This window comes from Cygnus olor, chromosome 4, assembly GCF_009769625.2.
Source record: "Cygnus olor isolate bCygOlo1 chromosome 4, bCygOlo1.pri.v2, whole genome shotgun sequence".
Taxonomy (NCBI): domain Eukaryota; kingdom Metazoa; phylum Chordata; class Aves; order Anseriformes; family Anatidae; genus Cygnus; species Cygnus olor.
This window is the reverse complement of record NC_049172.1, coordinates 24029313-24046228: the sequence shown is the minus strand read 5'-3', so window position 1 is coordinate 24046228 and position 16916 is coordinate 24029313. Positions and strand designations below refer to the sequence as shown.

The window sequence follows — 16916 nt, the reverse complement described above, 5'->3', positions numbered from 1 at the left end:
TTAACATATTGAGCCTTTGTGTTGGTGACAAAATGTTTTGGTTGAAGATATTGCAGCACTTTGTTAACAATCTGTAGTCTTATAAGGATGAGACTGAAGTGAATTGTAATATGAAATTGAGAATAACAGTATGATAAAAGAATTAATTTGCAGAGAGTGAGTAAAGTTTCAGCAAACAATTCCTTTGTAAATGTGTGCGTTCTTGGTATGTCAATGGGGAAATGGCCATGCTTGTGCTCTATCTAGGCAGCCTTTTGACATTACCATTGATCAAATACTGACCTAGGCATATAATTGATCTGGCTCAATAGAGCATTTCTTGTGGTTTTATGTTCAAGTCCCCTCATTCTAAGCACAACAAGTAGTTTGAGAAACAGTATTAAAAAAGCATCTAGTATATGTTTTTCCCCTTAGTATTTCTTGTGTTACGCCATTCTTACAAGGATCTTGTGTTACAGCTTTTAAATTCCCTGCAAGTGGATATTTCCCTCATACACAGTAGAGAAAATTTATACTCACAGTAGTGGTCAAATAGTGTTTGAGTTATTTTGTGCGGACTTTTAGTGCTGGTTAGCAGAGCTGGTCTGAAGGAGAATCCTGTTTAGGCCTCAGACGCAGGTTGTTGTACAGTAATGCCTACAGTAAGCTTTGCATTTATTTTTCACAGTTCAACTTTTTTTTATTACATAGTAATTAAGAAAGCCTCTTCAGAAAAGGATGATAAGTAATTCATATTTGTACTAAGCTAGTGGTTTGAACACCTTTGTAGGCATGTTGCTTGACATAACTAACACCAAAGTATTACACATAGTTTATTTTGTCCAGCTGACTTTGTGGGGAATGAAGGGGAGAAAAGATCAGAGAGAGCATTATGCTTTTATTTAGAAAGTTTTGAACCTGAGTGTAGGAGAAAATAAAAATGGTGAAGAACAGCTTCAGCTAGTGCAAACCAAGATCTGTTCAGGTTTTCGTGTGCTATCTCCCACTCCCACAAATAGACTCCTGTGAGTGGTAATAAAATCCCTGCCATGTGTAACACTGAAGCCTGTGAATGTCTGCTCAGTGTATTTCTGGTTGTTCGTTTATACCTCATAAACACAAGATTTTACTGTTAAAACATAAAGGTTAGCTATATTGTTAAGGTACGTATGCATAAATTATGGGAACAAAACTGCATTATTCTGTTGTTTAACATTCTGCCTTCATGTTGTAGTTAATGATTTTCTGTTTTAAAGGCAAAAATGTCACAGGTTAAACAAGTGGGTCTTTTAGCTGCTGGATGTCAGCCATGGAACAAAGATGTGTGTGCTGCTAGTGGGGACAGATTTGCCTACTGTGCTACCCTTGCTATTTATATTTATCAGGTAAGACTGTTTATATTTAACAGACTAGTTATTTTACATTATTGCCTATCTTATTTTGAGCCCTTTCAATAAATGTTTCTATTATGCTTTTGAAAGTATGATTACTGCTGAGAAGATATCTGTATAAAACTCAGTCTTCCATTCAAGATACCTCTTCCAAAGTATTTTTTTCTGCTAGTTACAAATAGTGCATAGAGTTGATGTGTAAGCATTGTATTTGAAGTTGTATGTATCTGGAATTATTTGTAAAAGACAGGCTCTCAATCCAGCAAATGCCTGAGATGAATGAAAATCTGTCAAAGAAGAACAGCTTTTGAGAGAGAAATGAAGCAATTCTATGGTTTCATTTGAAGCTGTAGTGTAGAAGTAGTCATTTGAAGCAGTTTTTAATCCACTCTGGGAAACTTCGAAGATGGAGCTACAGAGCTGTGGATTCAGTGGCCCACCTATCTTTGGTTTGGAGCAACTTACTACTTTCTTTGTTTCTGAACTGCACAGCAGTGTGCTCATTTAAAGTCCCCAATTACTGTGCATCAACATGTAACAAAAAGTATAAATGCTATCACGTGGAATTTTCAGATTGAGAAATACTGCATGAAATAAGGATAACCTTAGTTTAACTGCCTGAGTTACACTGTTTGTGGGATTAAAATAAACTTTTCTGTGTCAGGTTTGGGGTTTCATTTTTTGTTTTTTGTTTTTAACTGGACCAAGCAAATTAAGGAATCAGAAAGATTTCAAACTCATTTCTATGTTCCATCCCTTGTAGATTAACTGTAAAGAATGCATTTTAGTATCCTTATATAAAAATCATGTTAGAGTGCAGTTTTTAAAGAAATATAATAGTTTATAAGTGAAAATGATAGAATGCTAATAGTGCTTGGGATAATTGAATATTTTACACCTTTTCTGTGTAAGTAAATTACATCGGAATTTCATTTATTGAGATGTCAAGTACTGAGAATTGTTAATCCACCACAATTTCATTTGTAAGTCTGTTACATGAGCTGTTCTCTGACCCAACAGTATTTAAAGTGAGCTTTCAAAATATGTATTTCTAAAATGAATTTTTACTTTTTGTTTAGCTGGATCACCGTTACAATGAATTCAAGCTCCGGGCAATTATGTCTGAGCATAAGAAGACAATCACAGCCATATCCTGGTGTCCACACAATCCTGACATGTTTGCAAGTGCCAGTGCAGACAGTTTAGTAATTATTTGGAACGTGACTGAACAGAAAGTTGTGGCCAAGCTGGACAACACAAAAGGTACTTCAAACATGGAGATCTATTTGTTCAATAAAGTTCTTTTCATCTCCAGGTATCAGAAATACTTGATATACAGTAAATTCAAAGCATTCAGTAGACCAGCGGTTTAATAATTACATAACACAATATTCTTCTGATTGTTATAGTTCATTTTAGAAAATTACGATAGTGTGTTCAAGGAAATTGCTGTGAACTATCTAGTAATTGGTGAAAAGTTTCTTTTCTCTAAAGTACTTGACCAACTGAAGAATTTACTTTGCCATTGATTATTGGTTGAGCAGAAATAAACCTTTTTTTATCATAAAAAAAAAAATAAGATTTAAACATTGGATCATGTATTTTCATGATAACTTTACAGAAGTGAAATCAAATAAAATGTAGCATTCTTTACAGAAGTGAAAACAAAATATAGTGTTCAGCAGGTTCAAGTATAAATTATCAATGAAATTGAAAAATAGTTTTTGTTTAAATACCTTAATTCTTGTCCACCTGCATCTTATCTAAGTTCTTGAAACTGACGACAAGACTGTAATAGAGGTCTAGGGAGGTTAAAAGTCTATACCTGTCACCTTTCCCTGCCCAGTTCTCATTCATTCCCTTCAGTCAAAACCAGCACCTCTATCTTCTGTTCTTATAGGCATTCTCTGTCAGCTGTGCTTGACTCCTACATTTGCTTTCTTGGAAAATAGGTGTAACCCAAGGACAGTCGGTATCTCAGGTTCTTCCAAGATATTTTGGGACTCTCTACTCTGTTCTTTCCAGAGGATTTGGAATACCCCTAAAAATCTTGTGTATCATGCATATCCTTCAAAAGGAGTAAGTAGGGAAACACACAATGATTTGATCTAATCCAAACAGAATATTGGCTCAAATTATGCATTAATATGAAAGCTGATACTTATTTTTCAACACATTGCTTGCTTAAAAAGCTGCTTCAACCAGTGAATACATGTGAAATAATCTTATTTTAAATTTTCTAAAAGTCATATTATTTTTAGGATAATATGCTTAAACATCCTATTAATACAGTAGTGTTAAGAAAGCAAAAATAGCATTAAAGTATCAAAATATGAACAGTTGTGAATCTTCATCTTGAGGAGTTTGTCTTACTGCCATTCACCCCTTCAGACACGTTATTAAATTATGGGGATAATTAGTGTTGGAGTTGTTAATGCCAAAACCTTTAAAAAACCTTTAAACGTCAGTCCTCACAGGTGTTACGCAACTGAGTTAACTGGCAGATGTCCAGAGAGAAATTATCAAGAGTTTGCTTTGACTACAGAGTTTTCCATCACAAATATCTGCCTCTGTTTTATTTATCCCTAGATTAAATTACATTATGTTTTGGGAAAAAAAATGTAAAATTTTCAGTATTTTACTAGCTTAATAGCAAATAGCTAGCAATAAAACAATAGTGGTAAATGGAATTGTGAATGAATGACAGGATTGTTTACAGCATCAGATTTAACCTCTCTCATATATGTGATTGGCTTTGGCACTAATGAAATCAAGAATAAGTATCATGAAATACAGCCTATCAAAGTAGTATTAAAATAATTTGAGGAATATTTCTGCTTTCTGCATATGGATATGTATAGTTTACTTTTACACTGTTTAAATTTCAGTCTAATAGTCTTTATGTAGATGAATAATTGTTTCTACAGCTTGTCAAGACAGTTGCTGATACTGGGCCCAACAGTATATATACTGAATTTCCTATTCTGGTTCTAACAAGGTTTACCTGTATGTTTCAGGAATTCCTGCGTCACTTAGCTGGTGCTGGAATGCAGGTGATGCAGTTGCATTTGTGTCCCACAGAGGTCCCTTGTACATTTGGACTATCTCGGGACCTGACAGCGGAGTAACTGTACACAGAGAAGCACATAGTTTCTTGTCAGATATCTGTCTATTTAGATGGCATCCAAAGAAAAAAGGAAAAGTAGTCTTTGGACATACTGATGGAAGTCTGTCTGTTTTTCAACCAGGTAAAAACTGATATTGGAATATATATGTATATATTTTTGTTGTTGGCTGTTGTCTCTTTGCGTGTAATTCTGCATTTTTTTTCATTTAGGTTTTAGAAATATAGGCATATACATAAAACTTGTTCTTAATTCATAGTATTTCTCTTCCTTCTATATCACAGAAATGTATTTGTTTAGTTGAAGTGTGCAGAGCATTTTCTTTGTTGCTTCCCCCTTTTGTGTTCAAGATAACACTGCAATTTTTGATAAGTCTAACAAACTTTTTGGGGGGAGTGATAACAGCCACAATTTTCTACTGAATTTTCTGTATTTCCCAGTAAGTTTGTTCATTCAAATGGACAGACTTGAATTTTTCACTAGTCTCTTACTCTGTTTGTTCTAGAGCCCCCTGCTTCATATTCTAGAGTCTGCTGCCTTTTTGTAGGTAGAATTTCATTTCATGAATAACAGTGTGTCGGTCTTTAGGATCCTCTTCTAAAAGAGACTACCTGGGCAAGAATTTTTCTCCATACGTTTGTAATGCACAGAGCATGTGGATGCATACTTCATCAGCAGAGTACTGGACTAATTAAAAAAGGGGTTTTGCTGAATGAGGACCTGTCCTTTCAAGTTAAAATTCAGCACTCTTTTATAAACAGTTTTCTGTGAAGACACATAACAATATGGGATGGACTATTTAGATTTTTTTTTCTGTCTACTTCTTTTTCCTCCACTGAAAAATAATTTTTCAACTTTGAGGAAAAAATAGTTCTTTAAATAATTCATTCATTTTACACAATGTTATACTCCAACAGCCATTGAAAATTTGTTCCCCTTCAGTTCACTGTAATAAGTTGTCACTAGGAATGTTACAGAAAATAAATTCCCTTGCTTCAGCAATGCTGTCTGACTTAGTACTAGCATAGGGAAATTAAAATCAGTTTTAATATCACCTCTAAATATGTATCAAACTGAGAGTTTTCATGAATAGTTTGCCTAGAATTATTTCAATATGAAAATAGCATTAATAGCAAAACCTTTAAAATGTCAGAATTTTTGTTATGCAAATAGAACATTGGCTAAAAAAGCTGGCATCAGTGGCAGTTCTGTATGTACCGCAGTACAAGTTCCTGTATTTTTTTAATTGAAAATTGTTCATACTGCGGGGGGGGGGGGGAGGGAACAAAAATTTTGCCTGTATCTATTTAGAGTATTTTTTAGTTCATTATTATTGTAATATTATAAATATTTTCTAAAATCATTTAAAAATAAAAATAAATAACACTGGTATACATTTTCTGTTCTTAATCTATATAAAATTCTTGGTTTCCAACAAACTGAAAATTCATAAGCAATTGAGTGAATTTTTTTTTTCAGAACTTTTCCACTGAAACTCCTGGATATAAATAATGCAGGTTACTTCTTAAATTATTTGGAACAGAAAGGGAAGTACTGCAATTGACACTTGAAAATGAACTTTTCAATTTTTTGTTTTTAAATTATGTTAAATTTCACTTTTACAAACTTTTTCAAGGAAATTAATGCATTTTATGTTGGATTCTATTGTGTGTTTTTTTTAGTTCCGAACACACTTCTTTTAATGAAATGGATGTAAGATAATTTCGTCAAATAGGATTTTTATTTGTTTTTTAGTAACAAAAAATCATGGATCTGCAGAGGTCCACTTGCCACTTAGCTCTGACAATTAATTTGTAAGTTTTACTATGTGGGATGAATTAGTTTGACAAATTCAGATGTATTCAAGAAGAGGCACTAACTGAAATACCATATTGCTGCCATTCAAAACCCAGACTTGCATGCAATAAGAAAATTGAATATTTCAACGGATTATATTCCTGTAATTAGGACAATGACATTTGAGCAATCATAATGATTTTGAAAGAACACAGACAAGTCCTAGTTTTTTTTTCCTTGCTGTCTTTACAGTATTAGAAAAAGATGAATTTATTTAGATAAAATCATAGATGTGTTGAAAAATAGATGATCAAAATTCTGATGGACAGTTAAATTAACATATGTTTCAAAATTAAGTAATATTTGAATATAGGTTGCATCATTGTGATAAAGTACAAGTACCCTTACTGTGGTTACATCTTCATGAACGACTAGTTCTTTAAATGTAATTGCACCTTCATGAACTACTAGGATGTCTTAACATTTGGATATAATTGAAAATGTAGGCTTACATAAGCTAACTAATTTTATCAACCTTGGTTTTCTAGTTTACAGTTTATAGTCAGTATTGATCAGATGTTTGTAACTGGTGGCTTTTAAAAAATAACAGTACTTTGAACAAAGAGATGTCAGTGGGTTAAATATAGGCCCTCTGTGTTTGTTATTTTTTATTAAAAAAAAAAAAAAAAAGGATGGGCAGGGAATTGGCAGTGTCCAGTACAGGCTAGTAAGCTAATATTTTGCATTCTGAGCTTAAAGTTCAGCCCTCATGTACCTCCTGTAAAATGTGTACAATGGCTTGTTGTTGGACCAGGACTTACTTAGACACCAAGTGAAATCAATTAAAAAAAAAAAAGTACCTGTTCCATTCTTTTAAAGGGTCCAGTCCTTTTGTAGGATAAGTAAAATACTTACAGGACACTTACTGATTCTTCAAAACACTCTCTAGAGAGAACGTGAACATCCACAGCTTCCTGTTAAGTGTTTGAGAGTGCAGTGTGTTGACTTGTTGAAGAATCCAGTTTTTCTATTTAAGTATGAGTCACTGCTGAATAATTAGCAGACTACACTACTTAGGTCTTTCTCTTGTAGCTATACTTTCTTTTAATTAATTCCAGATTATCCATTAATGTAGCAGAACATTTAGCGTAAAGAAAAAATATGCAAGGATTTAAGATTAGTAACCTATTTAAAGAAATACAGTGCAGTCATTTAGAACCAAGTGTTCTATACTAGATTACCTTTCATTTGTTCTCAGAATTAAGTACAGCTTACTTAAATCACCTGTGACTCAATCACATGATTCACAGTACAATTGCCTTCTTTTAATAGAAGATAAAATTTAACAGTTAGGGTTCCCCTGAGCTTTGCTTCCAGACTCTTTTTTGAAGCAGAGGTAAAATTGAATAGCTCCTAGATGTCCATACTTCCCCAGCAGTTGGTTGTGCTTTCTAAAGACGGAGGTGTTTGAACGTGACTGGCATTGCTCGTTCAAGAGAACTTTTTAGGGGGGGGAATCCTAAAGTTTTTGGCTAATTTAAGTCACTTACATAATGGTATATCCAGTGTTTTTCCTGTTGTTATTCCAGATGCTTGAGAAGAGATGATTACACCTTAGCATTTTTCTTGTATGAAAACATAAGTGGAATGGAGGAATCAGTTTATGCAGCTATTAGTTGTAAAATCTTAAATCCTTTGCTCAATTTCTGATAATTGATGGATAAAGTTAATGCCAGATACAATGTACAATAATAGAATTTTTATTAGAAAATAATAGTTATTTCAATATTAAGAATGTTCCTAAGTGATCAACATTTTTTCTTTTTTGGTTCTAGTTGGGATAGGCTTTGTTCTACACAGAATCATAGAATTACTTAAGTTGGAAAAGACCTCCAAAACCATCAAGTCCAACTGTTTAACCTAGCACTGCTAAATCTACCACTAAACCATATTCCTACGTCAATCATTAACTAATACAGTTAGGCCTTGGCATTTATCAAAATATGATTAATTATATTTTTTGTTATTAAAATTGAAAAAGAGATTTAAAACTGAACAGTTGAAGATGTAAATTAATTATTTCTAGAAAAGTGGTGCAAAATAGTGGATTTTTTTTCTTAATACAAGGTCTGTTCTGTTATGCAGATGTCAAATTCAATATCTAATGGCTTGTTCTGGCTTTAAAATGTATGAATGCTTCATAATTGCACACGTAGTTTTGGACAACCAAAAAATTTGAAAGCAATTGTTTGTAAACATTACTTTGCTACAATTTTTTCTTGTTCACATTGCTTTTCTTTTGCCTATATTTGCTGTTGTGCAAATATAATATGCCTGTTATGCATATTTACTTATATTAAAATAGCTCACATCTTCAACTGTGCTGCATACCTCTTTGCTCATGGAAATTATTTAGACAATGTATATTTAACATATTTTTCTGTAGTATAAAATTCTGTTGTTAAATCTGAAAGTTGTTTCTAACTTCTGCTGTATTAAAAAATAAAGTCATATCTGATGGAGCTAGGACTACTTTAAGTCAAATATTGCAAAGCCAGCTTCATTGATTTCACTGGTACAGACAGTAGAGCAAGCTGCTAACAATTGCAGGGAGAAACAAAAATTAGATTTGCAATCCTTGTAAGTATTCCAAGGATATATTTGATTTCATTTTGAAATAACTGTATTCTTGTACTCTTAAAGGCTCTAAAAATCAGAAACATGTCTTAAGACCAGAGTCTCTTGAAGGAACAGATGAAGAGGATCCTGTTACAGCGCTGGAGTGGGACCCTTTGTCAACTGACTACCTTCTTGTTGCTAATTTACACAATGGCATTCGACTAGTTGATTCTGAATCTCTGTCCTGTATCACAACGTTTAATTTTCCCAGTGCAGCAGCATCTGTTCAGTGTTTAGCCTGGGTTTCTAGCGCACCAGGAATGTTTATAACTGGAGGTAAGCCTTTTCTTTCCTGATTTATGGAAAAGTAGTGAATATAGCACTGAGTCTTCTGTTTCTTAACATTTCTACAAATTAAAGCATACATGTGTTGTTAAAAAAAAAAAAAAAAAGTATGGAAAAGAACAGAAAATGACAATGAGCAGTTTTTACATATTTTCTATTTGTAGGGTCCAAAAAAGTGATATCAAACTATTTATGCTAAATAATATTTTCCTTATGCACACTTAAGCAATATATATTAGAGTTTTTTGGGGAATAGGAATGCATTGCACTGAAGGGTGCCATTTCTTGTTCTCCTGCTTTTCTTTCTCTATTTCCAGAAGGTTGTTTTTTTTTTCCTTTTTCCTGCTTCTTTTCTATACTGTATAGTTTCAAGGTAGGACAACCAATGAATAAGGAAAGTGAAACTATGAGATTATTTTTTTAAAGAGAGAGTTTCCATAGAGTTTATCTGCTGAATTTTAATTAACTAATGTCACTAAATGCTATTGTTAATAGTGAAATTACCATGGAGGCGACTGTGCCTGCCTATAAATATTTTTAGGATTCTAAGTTTAATTCATTGTCATATTTTTTTTTTGCTTAAACAGACAGTATACAGTAAAAAATAATTAAAAAAAAAAAACTTTGTTTTTGTTAACCTCAGATTCTCAAGTTGGTGTGTTACGTATTTGGAATGTTTCACGTACAACACCTATAGATAATTTTAAATTGAAGAAAACGGGTTTCCATGGTTTGCATGTACTAAGTTCTCCTCCAAAGAAAAAGTGTAAGTTTACTTTTGATTGTTATTCATTACAGTGGAAGCAAGTTAAGAAAATATTTTCGTGAATCTTGGTATACCCAAGTTAATCTCTGAAAACTTTTCTTGTCTCTCTAGTTCTTAATTAAGCAAAGTGCTTGCTCTCTGGTGCCGATGGGTGGGACAAATGAATGTGTAAAGGATCAAGCTCTTTATAATGTCCTTCTTTAGTAGGCTAGGCTTTGTACAGCAATTTTTTCTTTTTTTTTTCCTTTTTAAATCTCTTTGTAATACAAAGCAATTTCCGCTATATAATTGTTATTCATTACTAAATGGAAAATTAAAAAAAAAATCTTATGTTTCTATTTTTTCTTAAGCATTTTTATCACCATCTCCAACTAAAAATCATCATACATCCTCGACAAGTGAGGCTGTTCCTCCTCCAACTTTAACCCCAAACCAAGCATTTTCTCTTCCTCCTGGTCATGCTGTCTGTTGTTTCATGGACGGTGGTGTGGGGCTTTATGACATGGGAGCCAGAAAGTGGGATTTCCTTAGAGATTTGGTATGTCTTATCTCTGTCTTTGGAATGACAATTTTGCTTATATAGCTTTTTTTTTAACAGCAGAAAACAGACAAACAAACAAAAAAAAAGAATAAAGTTTTTATAGGAATCTCAAACAAGTTTTATCATTAAAAAAGAGACTAAATTTGTTGTTAGCCAGTAAAGATTTAAGGGTGTTGTGGTGGTGGTTGTTGTTTTGCTTTTGTTTCATTTTTTTAGCTAAAATTTTAGTTTAATTTCATCTTCTCCACTGAAATATTACCTGAATTGTTTTCTATAATCCAGAATGAAGGTTCTAGTCAAATCTGAGAGAAAATGTAAGCCACTCAGGTGGTGAGGTCACTCAGTTTAAAATGACAAAGACCAAATTATTATTTAAATTTTTTTAAGCAGAAATTCAAAACTGAATTTATCACATATTAGGTAAGCATCTTCACTGGTCTGTTGGTTATTCTTGACGATTTTTCTCTTTTCCTCTTTCCCTACTCCCTTTGCATTGAAAAATGTCAGTAATTTTCAGGTGTACTCCAGAATGTGTTTGAATAGAGGTTAGTGTTCCATGTTAATTTTTAATAGATTTTTTTTCTGTAAAGCACCTGAGGCTTAACATTTTTTTATATTATCTATTTTTCATGCGTGTGTCAAGTTTAATTCCAGAGGACCGTGTCTTCGAAAACAAGCAATTGAGATGCAAAACTTCTGAATGATTGAAGTTTAAACTTCAATAGAGCAGACTGTTTTTAGAATACAGAAAACTTGTCCTAATACTAGTAAATGTTTTCAAATATAATCAACATACAGAGCTTTATTATTTCAGTCAGATCGTTTTTACCTGAAGAACAAAATTATTTCTGTTTTACAATATTTTTTTTTTGCTTTTGTCTAGTGTTTTTTTAGTAACTCATTTTCAATGGACAATGGTAATGCATCCCTGGCATTCCATCACCTTGTTGTTTTAAGGCAGAATGTTTCTGTTTTTAATAAAGATCTATGAAGGGAAGGAGTGTTATAGTCCAAGCTATTTTATGTCTTTTAATTTTGACTGATTAGCCATAACATATAGGTTATAATATGGTTTATTTTAGAGTTTGTTCTAGAGTTGGGGTTCTGGAAAAAAAAAAAAAAAGTAATAAAAGTGGATTCAATATTTGTTTCATTTAAGGGACATGTTGAGACCATCTTTGATTGCAAATTCAAACCTGATAACCCTGATCTTCTTGCTACAGCTTCATTTGATGGCACAATAAAAGTTTGGGATATAAATACTTTAACAGCAGTTTACACTTCTCCTGGTAATGAGGGGGTTATTTATTCAATTTCTTGGGCTCCAGGTAAGAATATTTTACTTTAAGTCTAAATGTTCTTTGAATTAGCATTGACTAGCAGCAATTTGTGTTATAAAAGTATTAGTTTTAGGTAGGAGGGTGTCTTAAAAGTTTTTAAACATAACTGAAGTAATATCTGTAAAACTTGTAAAAACTAGTGGTTCAGAATTCCTTGAGGCTCACCATTATAAGGACTGATCTCTGCCTTTCATACTGAGACTAGAGGAACAAAGCTCTGCAAAGTTCTTCTAGCACTACATTACAGAGATGATGAGGCTTCCTCTGCACAGTAGGCAAATGATTACAGGAATTCAAATTCTATTTTATGCTGAAAAAGTGGAATATATGTGTTCAGTTCAATCTCGTCCTTCTTCATGTAGGATTCTATTCACTGAAGAGCTCCACTTTTATTTTTCTATTTTTTTAAATTATTTTTGGGATAGGGAGTACCTTTTCCACAAAGTATCTACTCTTCCCTAGAGAAGCCACTGAAGTTGGTAGGAAGTTTTCTTGTTAGAACTGTTCTGCAATCCATTTAGATGAACCTAAAAGTACATTTCTGATAAAGTTACTGATGTCAGTAGTTGATGATAAGAAGGCTTTCTTGTGATTTAATTCTTTGGACAGCAGATACAGTTGTTTGGTTTTTTTTAATTCTAAATTCAGCTCGGTGCTTTACTCTCCTACGATTCTAATGGGAAGCTTAATGTAGTCTGTATAAGTGAAATGAGATGGCACTTTTTAAAAATAAATAAATAAATAAAATTCAGAGAGTATCTTACACCATGTTCCTCTTCACAGATAATTTTTCGTGCTACATGGAAATTATGACAATATCACATGTTATTCCATCTTTTGTGTTATTTTGTTCTAAAATTTAAATTCAGTTTGTAATAGTATCTTGCATTAAGAGAATAGTTTGTTCATGACGGTGGGGGGAAGAATGGGGGTGTTTTAAGATTTGTATTCTGAATTATTAAAAAAGTAAATTTAAGCCAATTGAAAGTAGGTACTTCTGCTCTTAACTTCGGTTCCTTACACTTCATTTTTGCCCATTCCAGACAAAACGTTTCTTGTTTCTTTCACATCCCTTACTCCCAGCAATTTCCTTTCCACCTTGTACAATCATATTTCTTCATTCCTAAAATATAATCCAATGCATGCCACCATGTGGTTTGGTCTCAGAAGACCTTTAAACATGGTGATACCTCATTTTTTTTTACCCCTGACTTTCTCCTACCTGAGTCTCTTGCCATTCTATGTATGTATGTTCTAAACCTCTTTTTTTTTTCCCCCCTGACTTTCTCCTACCTGAATCTCTTACCATTCTATGTATGTATGTTCTAAACAGCTTTCTAGACGACTCCTGTATGGATTGCCTTTTCTGCCTCTGAAGTACAGTATAAAACAACAGTGGAAACTTACCTAACTGTGTCATAGAGTTGTTCAGCAAAATTATAGCTCTACTGGCATAGATGATCACTGGGGTGAGGAGGAGCCAGTGGCTGTTGGATTAGGCCCAAGTTATGTGACCTGTAGCATTCTTCCTGATTTGTCTTTAGTATATATGGAACTTTAAAAGCAAATGCTCTACTTCAAGCTTGAAATATTGAGACTGTATATGTTTTTTAGTTTGTCATATGCATAATGGACATGACTTTTTGTCACCTTAATTGCAAAGCTTTCAGCAGGCATTGAGAATACTTTTGCAACTATTCAACATCTGGTTTGCCCTTTGCTCAAAATAGGAATATAGAAAAGTAGGTCAGGCTTTTAATGAAACTGGTATTTGTGACTTAATATCAAATGCTGGCCTTAAAGCATGGAAAAACTGCTGTTTATGTGCATTGATGACTTCATATTATGTTTATTATGAGAGCTTATAAATGTCTTTTTTTTTAAAGGAGATCTGAACTGCATAGCGGGTGCAACATCCAGAAATGGTGGCTTCATCTGGGATGTCCCAAGAGGCAAAGTGATAACCCGATTCAGTGAGGTATGATGAGCCTACTGCTCTTTTGTCTATTGCATATAAGTTAGTTATTCCCTCTAGTGCCAATAAATGAAGATCTGTCACATGTTCTTAAAAGATGATATAACAAAAATCTGTAGAAAGATTGATATGGGTACCAGTTTATCTCTGAGGCAGGTGAAATTTTTCTTACTTCCTAAGAGTAGATTTGTGACCTGAGAATCTTGAAGCACCAGAAGGTCTCCATTATTTTAAAATTGTTTCTGTAGTGATACATAGGAAAAGCAAAGCCAATTCTTTCTTAAATGTGTATGGACATAAAACTTCAAAACATAAAAAGGTGAATTGATGTTCCATATTTTCAAATGTAAGTCCCCCCCAAAAAATTAATTCCCTGAAGTCTAGACCAAGAAGCTGCATTTTGCAACACGCTAGACAGTATGGTTTATTTAGAATCTTGCCTTGTATTACCTGTAATCTATGCAGGCTTTTACAAGTCCTGAAGTGGTGCCATAACTAGTTAGTGGCAGAAAGAGCTATTTAGTAGTGTAGTATTCTGTACTGTTTTGTGTATTCTCAGTATATATTTTCTAATATTATTTTAGACAGACAGTTAACTGTGGCAATATCTGCATTGGAGGTAAGGGCTGCTCTTTAAGAAGACTGATGTGGAGAAGAACCTTTTGTAATGAAATAAAGCAAGCAAATGAACAACAAAAAAAAACATTTAGAAGTTCTCGAGTTTTAACATGTAGAAGATTGGAGCGTGTGCTACTAAACATCTGTTCTCAAATACTGGTCCTGATGCATGCCCCCAATTAAGTTTTCACATAACGCAATTATTCATTCCCACTAACGTCATTATTAGAACAAGCAGCTAACCTTTATTCAAGCTTCAGATTCATATGAGTTGCTCATTCTTTGTCTCTTGAATACTGGAGAGTAGGGCAGTTTTACTGTCTCTGTCCCTCTGTCCTCAGTCCCAGTTTTCTGGGAGAAATGGGCTGAAACCCATAGGAGAACAAAATAAAACAGATGAGTCAATAGATAAGAGAAAAAGGGGTGAATTATTTCTTATTGATAGGTATTTTGCATTTTTTGAAGCATGGAAAGAATGGAATCTTCTGCATTGCCTGGAGTCATAAAGATTCCAAAAGAATAGCAACCTGCAGCGGTGATGGATTTTGGTGAGTGTTACTGGAAGAAAAAAAAAACAAACAAAAACAACAAAAAAAAAACACCAAATGCACATCTCAAGTCAGTGAACTTTGGCAGCACCATCAGTGATTAATTTTAAAACTGTTCTCACTGGCCAGAATTTGGTGTATATAAATCTCCTGTATTGTTAGGATATATTTTTCATGATTTTAAGAAAAAATAAAGGAATTGTATCCAAAAGGAGTAGTGTCTAAAACACTTTGATACTGAAACTGATTATTGATTTCTATTTAGCCAAGAATATTCTTCCAGGTTTCTTACCTGTAGGCATAGAGGACACTTATCAAAAAGCTATCCCTCTTGTCTTCATTGTTTTGTGTTGTTGTTTTTTTTAAAGTTTGTTATTTCAAGAACTAGAAATCACTATTACAGAGCAAATAAAATTTACAATTGTATTACTACAGGAGGATAATAATTTATTTGCAAAAATGATCAAATGTCAAGCAAGAACAAGGTTGTGTGTATTTTTTCAGTACATTTTCAAACCTTTTTTTTCCTTTGCTACCCACATTCTTTAAATTCTTTCCGTATACTTTTTTTTTTAAGTTACTGCTATCTGGCTTATTTGCATATAATCAAACTTGAGTTTTGGATAGCCTACTCAGAATGGTAGCTTTTTTCCTCATAATATTCTATTGTAATTGGTTTCAGTATTATTCGAACCATTGATGGCAAGGTTCTTCACAAGTACAAACATCCAGCTGCAGTGTTTGGCTGTGATTGGAGTCAAAACAACAAGTGAGTGAAAATTAACCCAAATAATTTATATGTACTATTTAATTGGATTAATGTTATAAAGTAACACAAAGTTATTGATTTTAGAATGTGATACTTACTGTCATATTACAGCACAGAAATTGTTTCTGTTTCACAGTAGGATGTCTGTAGTAGCTCTGCATTTCCAGTAGTGTTCATTGTCCAGTATGCTAATTTTTTGTGTAAGACAAAGACTATTTAACTTCTAAAAAGGCTATCTTTGTACTAGCAGGAGGAAAACATCTCTGATTTTAATGCCGTATAATGGCAAACCTATATGACAAGGTATGGGGTAACCTCTTTGTAAGGTTTGGGAGATACATAAACTGCAATGAAATAAGGCATAGGGATCTCTAAGCTACTTTTGAACACCCTGGACATCCACTAGGGCACTGCATGCTACGAAGAGATACCAACTTCAACCCTGAAATGAATATGATTATGTCAACGGTATTGTGCCTGAGACAGTAAGTTTCAGTCTCTCAGGTGCTAGTTATTTCTGTCAAAAACATAACAATGCAAAGTAAGTACTTCTAGTTCTGGCAACCTGTACTGAACAGAATTACATGTTAGAAATATGCTGTTAGATCCTTCTCAGAACTGAAGCTTAATGTAATAAATTTAAGACACTTTTAATACATGTCTAATTATTGCTGGTTGTCCAATTCTGAGAACACTTTGATAGTGATAAATATCCATAAGTAGCTATAAGAGAATTTATGTCTAGGTAAGTTGCAATTCTTCGAAGTAAAAAATTAAGTATATTCCACACATAATGTCATCAGAAGGAACCCAGTGTGTATCTACACTTTGGCAAATAGTTTATAAATAATAAGTGTAGTTGAATAAGAGTCATGTTACAGCTCTTCAATTATTATATTATATATTTAATTTGAAAACAACTCCCTGAAGATGAATCAAAACATAACTTGAAGTAACACACTATAATTTTAAATGTTTGTACACTATGTAATCTTATAAATTGATAATAAGAAGCATTGAAAATGTATTGCAGCATTCTTCCTGAGTAACAAAAAATAATATTTGAAAAACTGAATCTATCAATATAAGGCTTATTTAAATAA

At 33.1% G+C, this 16916-nt stretch overlaps 1 protein-coding gene across 5 annotated transcripts in view; it reads left to right on the top strand.

Moving 5' to 3' along the window:
- WDR17 (WD repeat domain 17) overlaps positions 1-16916 on the top strand; it is a 59700-nt gene that overhangs the window by 21263 nt on the left and 21521 nt on the right. For all 5 annotated transcript variants that reach the window (XM_040555887.1, XM_040555888.1, XM_040555889.1 and 2 more), the window contains exons 2-11: positions 1236-1364; positions 2450-2633; positions 4388-4618; positions 8996-9247; positions 9900-10022; positions 10373-10560; positions 11723-11891; positions 13790-13881; positions 14962-15044; positions 15727-15813. In XM_040555887.1, the coding sequence (XP_040411821.1) occupies positions 1242-1364; positions 2450-2633; positions 4388-4618; positions 8996-9247; positions 9900-10022; positions 10373-10560; positions 11723-11891; positions 13790-13881; positions 14962-15044; positions 15727-15813 (1532 nt within the window). In that variant the 5' untranslated portion in view covers positions 1236-1241. The remainder of the gene's footprint in view (positions 1-1235; positions 1365-2449; positions 2634-4387; positions 4619-8995; positions 9248-9899; positions 10023-10372; positions 10561-11722; positions 11892-13789; positions 13882-14961; positions 15045-15726; positions 15814-16916) is intronic.